The 13,459-nt window shown below is 39.2% G+C and overlaps 1 protein-coding gene across 4 annotated transcripts in view; it reads left to right on the top strand.

Moving 5' to 3' along the window:
- The window catches only part of PSD3 (pleckstrin and Sec7 domain containing 3), a 488,844-nt gene that overhangs the window by 192,685 nt on the left and 282,700 nt on the right, over window positions 1-13,459 (top strand). For all 4 annotated transcript variants that reach the window (XM_056116950.1, XM_056116951.1, XM_056116952.1 and 1 more), the window contains 3 exons: window positions 2,267-2,461; window positions 2,570-2,650; window positions 6,703-6,815. In XM_056116950.1, coding sequence (XP_055972925.1) covers window positions 2,267-2,461; window positions 2,570-2,650; window positions 6,703-6,815 — 389 coding nt within the window. The remainder of the gene's footprint in view (window positions 1-2,266; window positions 2,462-2,569; window positions 2,651-6,702; window positions 6,816-13,459) is intronic.

Below are 13,459 nucleotides of genomic sequence, written 5' to 3'. Positions count from 1 at the left end.
TTTTAACTTCTAAATGGATGATTGTTACTTACTGGCAGACTGAGCACTTTCATGTAGAATCTCTTTAGTAGATGAAGTAGTGGAACCTCCCTCATTACTCTCTGTAATGGATTTCAGATCAGATAAAGTACTGTTAGATGTATGCTTATGCTGGCATCTTGCTGGGTTTCTTGGACATACTATATGCCAAATTATCTCATTCACCAGTGTAGGGCTGATTACTGTGCATCCTCGAGTTCCGTGAGTGGTGGTTGTGTATACGAGGTAGCTCTCCCTATGTATCTTTTATCTCTTTAAAGTTGAGTGCTTCTTTCAGAGATGAGTGATGGAGTGTTGTGGATAGTGTTGCCATGGTTATTTGGAGGTTGACCCATTGAAGCATTTTACAGAACACATGAGAATGTTTTGGTAAATCTTTTCTACATTTAAGTGACAGTTATTTTACCTTCATATGATTATAAATTATGTGATCAAGAGAAAAAGAGAAACTATAGAAAATTATGTTAAATTCAAACTACTGAAAGCTTCTAATACTCAGAAAACTAGACACATGATGTCTTGTGTAGTTTTGGAAACAAAATGGGTTATTATTACCATCAAGAAGGACTATCTGTTTTTCTTTATGAGATGTGAACAATATTGGCCTACCATTGTTTATGCTCTTCATATTTGATATACAGTGGCCCTGTGTTCTGCCTCCTGTTTTGAGAGTAGCTGTAAAAAACATTACAATAAACACTCTGCCTAGAATGTGAGGTCATAGTAATATGACCTCATGGGAGCCAGATCCTTGGAAGCCCTAGACGACCAGCTGACACTGGAATTGTGGGGTGAAGAATACTGGCTCGTAAGGGGAAATATGGCTCAGGGACACCCTCAGTTATGTGATGAGTTCTTTCTGGTGTTTGTCTGATTGCTGGTGAGTTTGGGGTGCCATCATGTTCTCAAATTTCTAATAAAAGTAATTTTTATTCGCTTCAAGTAATGTCATAAATTATGAAATGGGACAGAATGAAACTATCTAGAAATGGAGGTATTTATTCTTGCCCTATTTTCAGTTTCTTTTTTTCTGAAGGTTTTGTAAAGACAATCCAGAGAATTCTGATGCACACATGTTTTCAGATTACCCTCTGCTAGTGAATCTGTGAGAAAGATATGAAATAAAATAGAATGGGCAAAATAGTAGAAATAAGGGGTAACTGTGAGAAATGAGAAACATGAAAAACAGGAATTAGTTTGACTTCAACATTATAAGAATGTTCATTAACATGTCTCATATTTGAGCACAATATTTATAGTTCTATAAGTGGTTTGATTGCATAGTTTGTAGTGATTAAATTTGTCATGAATTTACTTTGAGAAATTAACAATAAGTACTATTTTAAGAAAAAATATTTCTTCAACTTTTTTTGAAGGAGAATTCCTGAGAAAATAAAGTTAAGGGTTTTTTTTTGGGGGGGGGCTGTAATTTAAAAGATTACTTGTTTATAGCAAATGGATTTTAGAAAATATTTTGTCAGAAATATTTTGTCAGAAAATACCAGGCAGACAGTTGGATAGAAAAGTCTCCCTTGATGGCCACTGTGGTGAATTCCTAGGAAGAAGTAAGACCAGTTGCCCCAAGGCTGAGGAAGGCCACCCTGTGGACACAGGGATTAAAGCCTGTGAAGACTTTGAAGGGATAGAGAGAGGAAGAAAGGCACCTGAGAGGATGGGGGTGCCTTCAGAATGGAGAGGGAGCTCTAGCACCATCCTGGCATTAGGTGTGGCATGTGAAAGTCCACATTTCAGAGAGAGACACGCTCCCTTTCTCACACACCACTTTTGCTCAACAGCAGCACATGGGAGCAGGCAATACATGCACCTAAATTTTGTTAATTTTTTGAAAACGTTTTTATAGTAATGTATTACACATATGAACTGGACTTATTGCTTAAAATAAATTAATATTTAAAAGTTTCCTGTTCAAATTACAAATAAGGTGAACATCATATGTAAAACCAACATAAACGAAGAATGCTTTTTGAAAGTATAAAGATCATGAAGCCAAAAGTTTTGAGAATGGCTTGTCTAGGATTTAAGTGATTGTTTCATTGGTATACTGTGGAAATATTTTAACTGAAAATATTTATGAATAATTAAGCATAAAACAATTTCACTTAAAATTGTTTACATGTTCTATCAATTTCATTAGCAGCTTTTACTTTTGATCGTATGGGAAAAATCTTTTTTATTCTTCTATTTTTTTCTTTATCAATTTTCACAGCAATGCTGGTGTGAAAACATCCCTGCTCGAGCCTCAGTCTGAAATGGGAAGCACTGACATTCTGGAAAAGGACCCCTCAGGACGCCTCAGCAATGGCACCAACTGCAGTGTGGAAGCAGCCAGAAGGCTGGCCAAACGTCTTTACCAGCTAGACAGGTTTAAAAAGTCAGATGTTGCAAAGCACCTGGGCAAGAAGTAGGTTTTTTTCCAAAGACTAGTATTTAAATTTACTGTATGCATGTGTATTTAGTAGTTGACTTTAATTAGTAACTCTAATTAGTAACTGCTATAATTTTTTTATAGCAATGAATTTAGCAAACTTGTTGCAGAAGAGTACCTGAAGTTTTTTGATTTTACTGGAATGACGCTGGATCAGTCTCTCAGGTATGATTCAATATTACTTTGCCTCCAAAAAATTAATTCAAAGAAAAAAAGTAAGTAAAGAAAATCTGATGTTTTTAAGACCACAACAATTTGCTGACTTAGTTTTAGACTTTATTGTAGAAATTAAATGTAGTTGTAATTATGACAAATATTTTATTTTATGAAATTAGATTGAAAATCTTGTCATGTATCTACTAAATGATAAAGAATGGAGGTAGAGTAAGGCCCAAGGAAAAAATAAAATTTCAAGTTTTAAATTACTTATGTTATAGGTTTGGGACCATACCTGGTGGTTTATAGTACTTACTTCTGGCTCTGTATTCAAGCAACTCACCTGGCAGGAGTCAAAGGGGACCTTATGGGGTTCCAGGATTCAACCTGAGTTGGATTTGTGCAAGGCAAGTTGCCCACTGTAGTTTCTCTCTAGCCCTGATTTTTTTTAAGCACTGGAGCAATAGCACAGTGCATAAGGCGTTTGCCTTGCACACTGCTGACCCAGGTTCAATTCCTTTATCCCTCTTGGGGAGCCCGCCACACTACTAAAGGTATCCCACCCACAGGGAAGATCCTGGCAAGCTCATATTCGATATGCCAGAAACTGATGCATGCTTGAGCATAATTGATGAACAGCTGGAGTACAGTGCTACAGTAGTTCCTGAGGAACAAGGAGATTTTGATGAAGAATCATTAATTAAATAAATCAAAAATGAGATTTTCCCAGAGTTAAGGAGTGCACACTCTCAGATTCAAGAGACCTGAAGGATCCCAATGAAAAAATGGCACAGTAACACAGTGCTCCTGTTGTTCATCGATTTGCTCGAGCGGGCCAGTACCGTCTCCATTGTTGAGACTTGTTACTGTGTTTGGTATATTGAATATATCACGGGTAGCTTGCCAGGCTTTGCCGTGTGGGCGAGATACCCTCGGTAGCTTGCCAGGCTCTCGGAGAGGGGTGGAGAAATCAAACTTGGGTCAGCCCAGTTGGTTGCATGCAAGGCAAACGCCCTACCTGCTGTGCTATCACTACAGCCCAATAAAAAAAATACTCAAAATTACTCCAAAGCATATTATAATTCAAAGATATAGAGAATTGAAATTCAAAGAAAGAAGATCTCTGATGTCAAGATCAAAGAAGAAAATTACACATGAAGCATAAGATAAGAATAACTTAAGAATAACTAATGAGGAAATGTAATATTTTAAGAGGGGGAGATGCTCAGATCAACCTTGACCCCAGAATATAGGAAGAAGAGGGAAAGAAAGAGTGGAATAAAGGGGCAGAAGAAACAGATTAGAAGCAATGGGTATCAGGTACAGAGGTGGAGTTGAGGAATGATAAAGCCAAATATCCAACCACAGTGTCAACAACACTGAAATCAAGAGACCCAAACTTTAACAAATGAATTCTAAAAGGTGCCTGTCAAGAGGGCAGGCTGGGTGTGGGTATGCGGTATTGGGTTGGAGATATGGAAAGGAATTTGTAAACATTGGTGGTGGGAAGTTGATAATGGTAGTGGGATCAGTGCTGCAATAATGTATGACTAAAAACTCAACTATAAATAACTGTAAATTATGGTGATTTAATAAATATTTTAAAGGTTCACAGCATATTTATCAAGTAAAACTCTATAGGTCAGAAGAAAATAGTGAGAAAAAGTAAAACAAAAAGCAAACCAAAACAAACAAATGATATAAATACTTAATGAGAAATTCTTTATCCAGATGTATACATAACAATAGCTCAGGAACTTCATAGCCTTGAAACCAACTTTGAAAGAAGCATTAAAGGGGTTCTTCAAAACAACACATGCATAATAAATACACATAGCTTCCAGAAAGGGATGGCAAAAATACTCTTTCATATCAATAATCTCACTCAAAGTCTATGGTCTAAGTGCCCCAATCCAGAGATACAGAGTATCAGGACAAATCAGAAAAATAATCCTTACTTTCTATTATCTACAAGAGATGCATTTGAACAGTGAGGACAAATACAGACTCAAAGTCAAAGATGGAAAAAAATTACTAAAGCAAATATTTCTCTTAAAAAGCCCTGGGTGGGGGCTGGAGTGATAGCACAGCGAGTAGAGTAGGGCGTTTGCCTTGCACATGGCTGACCCAGGTTCGATTCCCAGCATCCCATATGGTCCCCTGAGCACTGTCGGGAGCAGTTCCTGAGTGAAGAGCCAGGAGTAGCCCCTGTGCATTGCCAGATGTGACCCAAAAAACCAAAAAAAAAATAAAAAGGCCTTGGGTGGCAATACTTGTATCAGGCTATGTATTCTTTGAGACAGTATGTATGTTATGAGACAGTATGGTCACTTCTGAATGATAAAGGGAAGATACTGAAGAATTATCATGAAGAACTCAGATTACTGAACATTAATTAAGCACCTAGTGAGGGATACACATTTTTTATAAAACTGATAACAGACCTGATGGAAGATACTGATAGCAATACATTGATAGCTGATACTTCAATACCATTTCATCAAGTAGTCAAACAAAAGAAGGAAATAATGACTTTAATGGAAGACATGGAAGAGATGAACTTATCAGACATAGATAAGGTTTTCTTCATTACTAAAAAATCAAAAACAGTGAATATGAGATGTTTTCCAAAGGTAAAGGTAAAAGGCCCTCCCGTTGATCGTCGATTTGCTCGAGCGGGCCCAGTAACGTCTTCATTGGAGACTTTGTTGTTACTGTGTCTGGCATATCGAATACTCTCGGTAGCTTGCCGGGCTCTCCGAAAGGGGCAGAGGAATCGAACTCGGGTCGGCCATGTTGGCCGCTTGTAAGGCAAACGCCCTACCTACTGTGCTATTGCAGTTTTCCAAAATAGACCATATATTGGGGTTACGAAATATATCTTCATAAATTTAAGAAGATATAAGTTGTACCAACTATACTCTCAGACCATGATTCATTGAAGATGAAAATTAATCACAAACAGAAACAAAGAAAACCCTCAAGCACCTGGAAATTAAATAATTCACTACTGAACAATCAGTGGATCAAAGATAAATTAGAAAATAAACTTTCTGGAAGAAAACAAGCATAAAAATATGAGCTACCACAATATACAGGACACAGCAAAAGAAACGTTAAGACAAACCATCTACAATAGTGCAAGCAATAATTAGAATATAAGCAAGGATCCACATAAATAACCTATGTGGCCACAAGACAGGTCTACTCTGCAAATTAGAAATTGCTTGTAATTATACTGACTCATTCAGTGAAGTCAGTCAGAGAAGCAAAAGAGAAACCCCCAGTCTAATCCTTCAGAGTCTTCCAAGGAATCTAACTAAAAAGACTCACCCATAGCACAATAGTAACACTAGAAAACCAAAGGGGGCATCATATACTTACTAAATTTAATGGGGTTCCAGGATTCAACCCGAGTTGGATATGTGCAAGACAAGTCCCTTGCCCACTATAGTTTCTCTCTGGCCTTGAATTTCTTTTTTTAAAAGCACTGGAGTGATAGCACAGTGTGCAGGGCATTTTTGCCTTGTACACTGTTGACCGGGTTTCGATTCCGCCGCCCCTCTCAGAGGTCCTGGCAAACTACAGAGGGTATCCCTCCCACAGGGCAGAGCCTGGCAATCTCCCTGTGGCATATTTGATATTCCAAAAACAGTAACAACAAGTCTCACAATGGAGATGTTACTGGTGCCCACTCGAGCAAATCGATGAACAGGAGGACAGTGCTACAGTGCCACTGTCAAATATAGATTTACAGCTGTTTCTAAGCATATTGACAATAGCCAGAAAGTCCTTTGAGACCATACTTCGTAATGATCAGAGTAAAAATATATCAAAATCATCAGAATATCTGAGAATAAGTACCTGTAAATGATTTTAAGTCTTAAGCAATTTTTTAACTGTTCTGATCAAAGTTTAACATACTTAAAATTTTCAGAGAAGTGCCAGGGATTATGATGGGCATACTGAATAAAATTCAATTGTTCATATTTTAACTATCAAATTTAAGGCATATTGGATCATTTTCTTAGTTTTTATATTTTTCTTCTCTTGTTTTATAGGTATTTCTTTAAAGCATTTTCTCTTGTGGGAGAAACTCAGGAACGAGAGCGAGTTTTAATACACTTCTCCAATAGATTTTTTTATTGTAACCCAGATACCATAGCTTCACAAGGTAATTCATAGGCTTGAATTTTTATTATAACATTTACTTTTCTCATTATGAAGTTAGAATTTATTGTGGAAAACATGGACAGTTATACAGAAGAAAATGAAGTTTTTATTATTATTATATGACTACTGTTAACTGATTAACTTTTTAAAATATCTATGCAATGTTTAATGCCATATTGAGCCTTTTCTTATGTAACCAAATATACTTTAAAAAGATATTTAATAATTGCACAATATCCCTTAGTCTTTGAATTTTACTATGTTCTAGTTTTTAAATCTTTATTGAAATATTGTGATTTATAACAATAATGTTCATGATGGTTTTATGAAAGCATTATTTCAACACTATATCTGTAATCAGAATGCCTTCTCTCTGCCAAAGTCCCAAATGCCCCTTCTTTTCAACGCATCCACATTCTCAAAAACTCAACTCTGGTTAAAGAAACTTTGGTACATCTACACAATGGAGTACTATGTAGCTTTAAGGAAAAATGAAGTCATGAAATTTACATACAAGTGGTACTATATGGAAAATATCATGTTAAGCAAAATGAGCCAGGATGAGAGGGACAGACATAGAAAGATTGCATTCGTCTGGGGAACATAAAGTAACAAAATAGGAGACTAATCCCCAAGAGTAGCTTTCATAAATACCAGGAGGTTCACTCCATGGCTTGGAGCCCAGCTGCACACTTTAGGGGTAAAGGCAGCTCAGATAGAGAAGAGAGCACCAAATAAAGGGTGTTGGGAAGATCCTCCCAGGATGGGAGATGCATGCTGAAAGTAGACTATAGACCGAACATGATTGCCACCCAATGCCTCTTTTGCAAACCACAGCACCCAAAAGGAGAGAGAGAACAAAAGGGAGTGCCAGGGTTGGATGGGGGGGGTGGGGGGGTGGGAGGGATACTGGGATTGGTGGGGGTGGAGAATGGGCACTGGTGGAGGGATGGGTACTTGATCATTGTATAACTGAAACCCAAGCACAAAAATTTGTAAGTCTACAACTGTATCTCATGGTGTTTCATTAATAAAAATTTAAGGAGAAAAAAAAACTCAACTCTGTTGACCCAAACTCCTATTCTGTTGCCTTTGGCCCTTTGCTTTAATATGCATAATTATACCCAAATATGAAAGAGATCATTCTTTATCTGTCTCTTTCTTTCTTACTTACTGCACTCAGCATGATACCCTCTGGGTCATCTATGTTGTGACAAATTCCAAAATTTTGTCCTTTCTTGCAGTTGTATAGTATTACATTTACATTTTCAACCATTCACCTGTAGTTTGGTATTTTGGTTATTTCCATATCCTGGCTGGTGTTCTAAGTGCTACAACAAACATTGCTGTACACGTGTATATTTTTGAATTTCTATTTTTTTGGTTTTGAGGGTATATGCCAATAATTTATATTGCTGGGTTGTATGGGAGTTACATTTTTACAATTTTGAGAGGTTTCCATTGAGGTTGAATCAGATGATATTCTTATGAGTAGTGAATGAGAGTTCCTTTTTCACCACAACTTCACAAACACTTGCTATTTCCAGATTTTTTAAATGATATCTCATTGTTTTGGTTTGCTTTCACCTAATTATATGTGACCATGGACAGTTTTTTTGAGGGGCTTGGGGGTCCACACCTAGAGGTGCTAAGAATCACTGATGGGCTTGGGTGACTGTGTGGGATGCTGGGTATTGAAATGCGTTGGTGGTGTGGTGGGCAATCTCCCTACTCACTGTATTATTGCTCCAGCTGCATGGCAAGCCACTTTCATGTGCATATTGTTTTTATTTGCCTTTCTTGAAGAACTGTCTGCTCATCTTCTTCCCCACCCCCATTTTGAATGAATCATTGGATTTTTTGTTTTTTTAACTCTCTTAGTGCTTTATATATCTTGGATATTATTAGCTTTTGATTTAATATATTGTGTGTAAACATCTTCTCCCATTCAGTAGGGTGTAATTTTTTCTTTTGCTTTTATATAATTGCTTTTTTTTAAAAAAAAATTGAATCACCATGAGATAGACCATTATAAAACTGGTCACAATTGGGATTTAGCCATACGATGTTCCAATGGACCGTACTACTGTTCCAGAAGGGAGACATCCATGACATTGGCAACTATCGCCCGATCTGCCTATTGTCTGTCATCTACAAGTTGTTCACTCGAGTCATCCTGAATAGGATTGGCAGAACACTAGACGAAGGACAACCATGTGAGCAAGTCGGGTTCCGCAAAGGATTCAGCGCCATCGACCATATCCACACGATAACCAAGCTCATTGAGGTTTCTCGGGAGTTCAAGATGCCGCTCTGCTTAACGTTCATTGATTTAAAGAAGGCCTTTGATTCTGTTGAGACGGAAGCGGTCATTGAAGCCCTAGCCAATCAGGGCATTCAAGCCCAATACATCAGGATCCTCCGTGAGCTGTATTGCGGATTCACTACCAGGATCTCACCATTCTACAAAGAAGTGATCGTTGATGTCAAGAGAGGGGTGCGGCAGGGTGATACCATTTCACCAAAACTCTTCAGTGCCACCCTCGAGAACATCATGCGACGACTGGAATGGGAAGGAATGGGAGTGAAGATAGATGGTCGGCAACTACACCACCTCCGCTTTGCTGATGACATTGTTTTAATAACACCAAACATCAGCCAAGCGGCACAAATGCTGGCCGACTTTGACCGTGAGTGTGGAAAGGTAGGACTACAGCTGAATCTTACGAAGACAATGTTTATGAGAAACAGCCTTGTTCCTGACGCCCCATTCGCTCTCAATGGAACGACCATCTCCGAATGCAACAGCTATGTGTACCTAGGTCGAGAGGTCAACATGACAAATGACCTGGCACCCGAGCTGCGCATGAGGAAGAGAGCGGCTTGGAACGCCTTCAAGAACGTCGAAGAAATAGCTAAGAGGACGAAGAACCTCCGGCTCCGGGCACATCTCTTTGATTCCACTGTTCTTCCTGCATTAACATATGCCTCAGAGACCTGGGCCCTACGCAAACAAGATGAGAACGCCATTCAGGTCTCCCAGAGAAGAATAGAAAGAGCTATGCTTGGAATATCACGTTTCACTCAAATGAGAGAACGAATCCGGAGTTCTGACATCCGTCGACGATCAAGGATCAGGGATGCTGTCTCATTTGCCAAGGTGTCGAAAATCAGATGGGCTGGTCACGTAATGAGATTTAAAGACGACCGTTGGACTAGAGCTGTTACTGATTGGATTCCACGGGATGTCAAGAGACCGCGTGGCCGCCCACCTACCGGATGGTCAGACTTCTTTGTCAAGATCATGAACGATCGGTTTGAGGCCCTCCATGTTCCCGGAGCGAAGAGATGCCATTGGGCTACACTAGCATGCGACAGGGACAAATGGAGACGTTACTGGCGCCCGCTCGAGCAAATCGACGACTAACGGGAAGTTAAGTGTGATTAAGTGAAGTGATGTTCCAATACCCATTCCTCCACCAGTTTACATTTCCCACCACTAATATCTCCAGTTTCCCTCCCCCAATATCCCCACTGCCTCTATGGTAGACATTTTTCTTGTTTCTTGTTTCTCTTTCCTTTACTACATTATCATTTATAGTACAGGTAGTGATCAGTCATTGTGCTTGTTTAGGGCATTCAGTAGTTTTATTGGGAAGATACAGCTGGAATAGCCTTTTTAACTGGGTGGCAGCTTTGCGGGTATGGATTTGACTGCTAAGCTTCTGGAAGTATAGGGAGGTGGGGAGAGGTAGCCCATCTCGACTGTGAGAAAGCCTTGAGATTTCAGTTAAAAAAAACCTGCATACCTGAATTTTCAGCAAGTTAATATCTTGGTGAGGTCCATTCTGGGCCATAGTGGCAATTTTGGATTTGAGGAGCAAGTGGCTGCTGGAGGCTTTTGACAGGTACTGGGCTAACCCACATTTCCTCAGATATACCCCAAATTATTCAGCCATGCGTGGACTCAAGGATTTAGTTTGGCTTTTAATCTCTTTTGAGATTTATTTATGGGTCTCTGGAGCAAGACCAGAAGAAGGGCTTACATGCTCATGCTAGAGTTGGCTTGTGAGGGTGACTGACTGGGCATCCTGGAATATAGGGAAGTGTGGGGAGGTAGCCCATTTTGACCCTGAGAAAGCCTGGAGATTTCAGTCACAAAACTTGCATACCTGTATTTTCAGCAGGTTAATTACCGGTGAGGTCCTTCTTGAGACAGTGGGGTCCATCTGGGAACATGGTGGTGATGTTGGATTGTGGGAGCAAGGGGCTGCTGGGGGCTCTGTTTGGCAGGCACTTTGATCTAACCCAGATTATTTAGCCATGGACCCATCCTAGATGATTTACTGCGTCTTTTGATCCCTCTCAAGATTCATGAATCTCTGGAGCAAGTCCAATAAATGAGCTTGTATTGTGGGGCTGGAGGTGATTTTTGGGTGTGGCTTCTGCGTATTCACATGTCCATGGTTTAATTTCTTGGAAAACTTGTTCCCGAGTTGTTGAAGTCGGCCTGGAGGCATAACGGTTACTTTGGGGGTGTCAGGAAACCGGAGGGCACCATCAGACTGCTGATGCCCTCGCCCCATGGTTCCAGGTTGGCCTGCTGGCAGCTCTCTGCCAATGGGCCCAGTGGTGATGAAAGCCTTGACTCTGGCAGCAGCTGGGGTGCTGGGCGAGGTGACACCACCAGTCCAGCAGAACCTGACCAGGGGGCTTTCGCCCTGACAATTCGGTCTCCAGCCAACTGGAGCTCAGTGAGATTTTTTCGTCCATAGTCTTCTTCAGGTGGCACTGGCAGCGAGGGCTAGTCTGGGGCATCAGTGGTGGCCGGGACACCCTGCTGGTGAAAGCAGCAATTGCTGGGGCCACCCAAGTCGCCTCCCAAATGGTGGGAACCCCAGACACCTCTCAACTCGGACTTGTGCTCTGTGATGTTGCTAGGCTGAGCCGAAGAGTGCTAGTCATTCAGGCATAATTCTTCAGCACAGTAGTCTACAGCCCACAGGCCGAAAGCTGTGGCAGCTCCGTCTCCAGGCTGCCATGGTTCTACTCAGAGGCGTACTTTTTGAGATAGAATATTTCAAGGGCACCAACTCTCATTCATGTAGAAATGTTCTGATCCCATGGGCCAGCTTTGCAAAGTGTTGAGAGCTGCCACTCATCTCCAGCCTTAGGCCTACCACTCACTGCTGCCATTTTGGCTCCCCTCAGTAGGGGTATTTCTATTTTAGTTTGGGTATCTTTTATTTGTTTGTTTGTTTGTTTGTTTGGTTGGTTGGTTGGGTAGAATTTTTTCTTTTTTTAATTGTGAGATACATAGTTAAAAACCTATTCATAGCTGAGGTTCAGTCATAACAATGTTCCTACACCCATTCCTTCACCAGAGTGCATTTCCCACCACCAATGTCACCAGTTTTCTTCCCACCACCATCTTATGCACCAATGATAGACTGATAGACGCTTTCTCCTCTCTCTCTCTCTCTCTCTCTCTCTCTCTCTCTCTCTCATTATGGTAGCAATACATATACTAAAAGGTTGTCAGGTATATTATATGCATAATCTTTAATTTCTTGTAGTCCCATTAGTTTATTTTCATTTGTGTTGTCCTTTGTCTCTGTGGTCATCTCATCAAAGACACCTTTGTGGTCCATTTCCTGGAGAGTTCTGACTATTTATTTTCTTAAGTGTGTTTTTAGAGTTCTGATCTAATCTTGAGATTTGATCTAATCATGAGATCCTCAATGCACTCTTAATGAATAGTGCAACAAAGTTCCTTATTCATTATTTTTTCTTTTAGATGTGACTGTCCAGTTTTTCCAACAAATTCATTGAAAAGGCTGTCTTTACCCCACTGCATATACTTAGGTCCTGTCATAGATTAACTGCTCATATATTTGGAGGTTTAACTCAGGCATCTCAATTCAGTTACATTGCTCTGAGGGTGTAACTTATTCCAGTTCATGCACTTTTTATTATTATAGATTTGTAATGTAGTCCAAAATTGGGAAATATGATACTTACCATGTTTCCTTTTTTTCTTTCATGGATTGCTTTAGCTATTCTAGGAATTTTATGATTCTGTAAAAATTTTCATAGTTTGTTCGAAATCTTTTAAGAATATTGCTAAAATTTTAATGATATTTCATTGGGGCTGCATAATGTATTGTGTAGGAAGATTGTTTTGACAATACTTGATTATTTCAGTACATGAACAAGGAGTAATTTTTTCATTTCTTGGTTTTCTTGTCTATATTTTTAGCAGTGATTTATAAGTTTTTATAAGTGATTTATAAATTTTTAAGTTTAAGTTTTATTTATTTATAAGTTTTTATGTATTTATAAGTTTTTACTGTATAAGTTTTTCACCTCCTTTGTTAAAATGATTCAGTATTTGATGTTTTTTCAAGCTCTATTTTGAAAGAGGTTTTTTAAATTTTTTTTTCTAATTTACTGTTAGTGTAGAAAAATGTCATTCATTTTGGTATTAATTCTGTATTAATGTGCTTGTTTCTAAGAATTTTTTTTGGTTTAGTCTTCAGGGTTTTTTATTATATAATATGTCATATGGAAATAGTTATGTCTTGGCTACTTCTTTTCCAGTTTTAATCCCTTTGGTAACTTTTTCTTGTCTGATATTTGTGGTGA

This window comes from Sorex fumeus, unplaced genomic scaffold, assembly GCF_029834395.1.
Source record: "Sorex fumeus unplaced genomic scaffold, SorFum_2.1 ptg000033l, whole genome shotgun sequence".
In the NCBI taxonomy this organism is placed as follows: Eukaryota; Metazoa; Chordata; class Mammalia; order Eulipotyphla; family Soricidae; genus Sorex; species Sorex fumeus.
The sequence above is the reverse complement of the archived record's forward strand: the minus strand, read 5'-3'. Positions and strand labels throughout refer to the sequence as shown.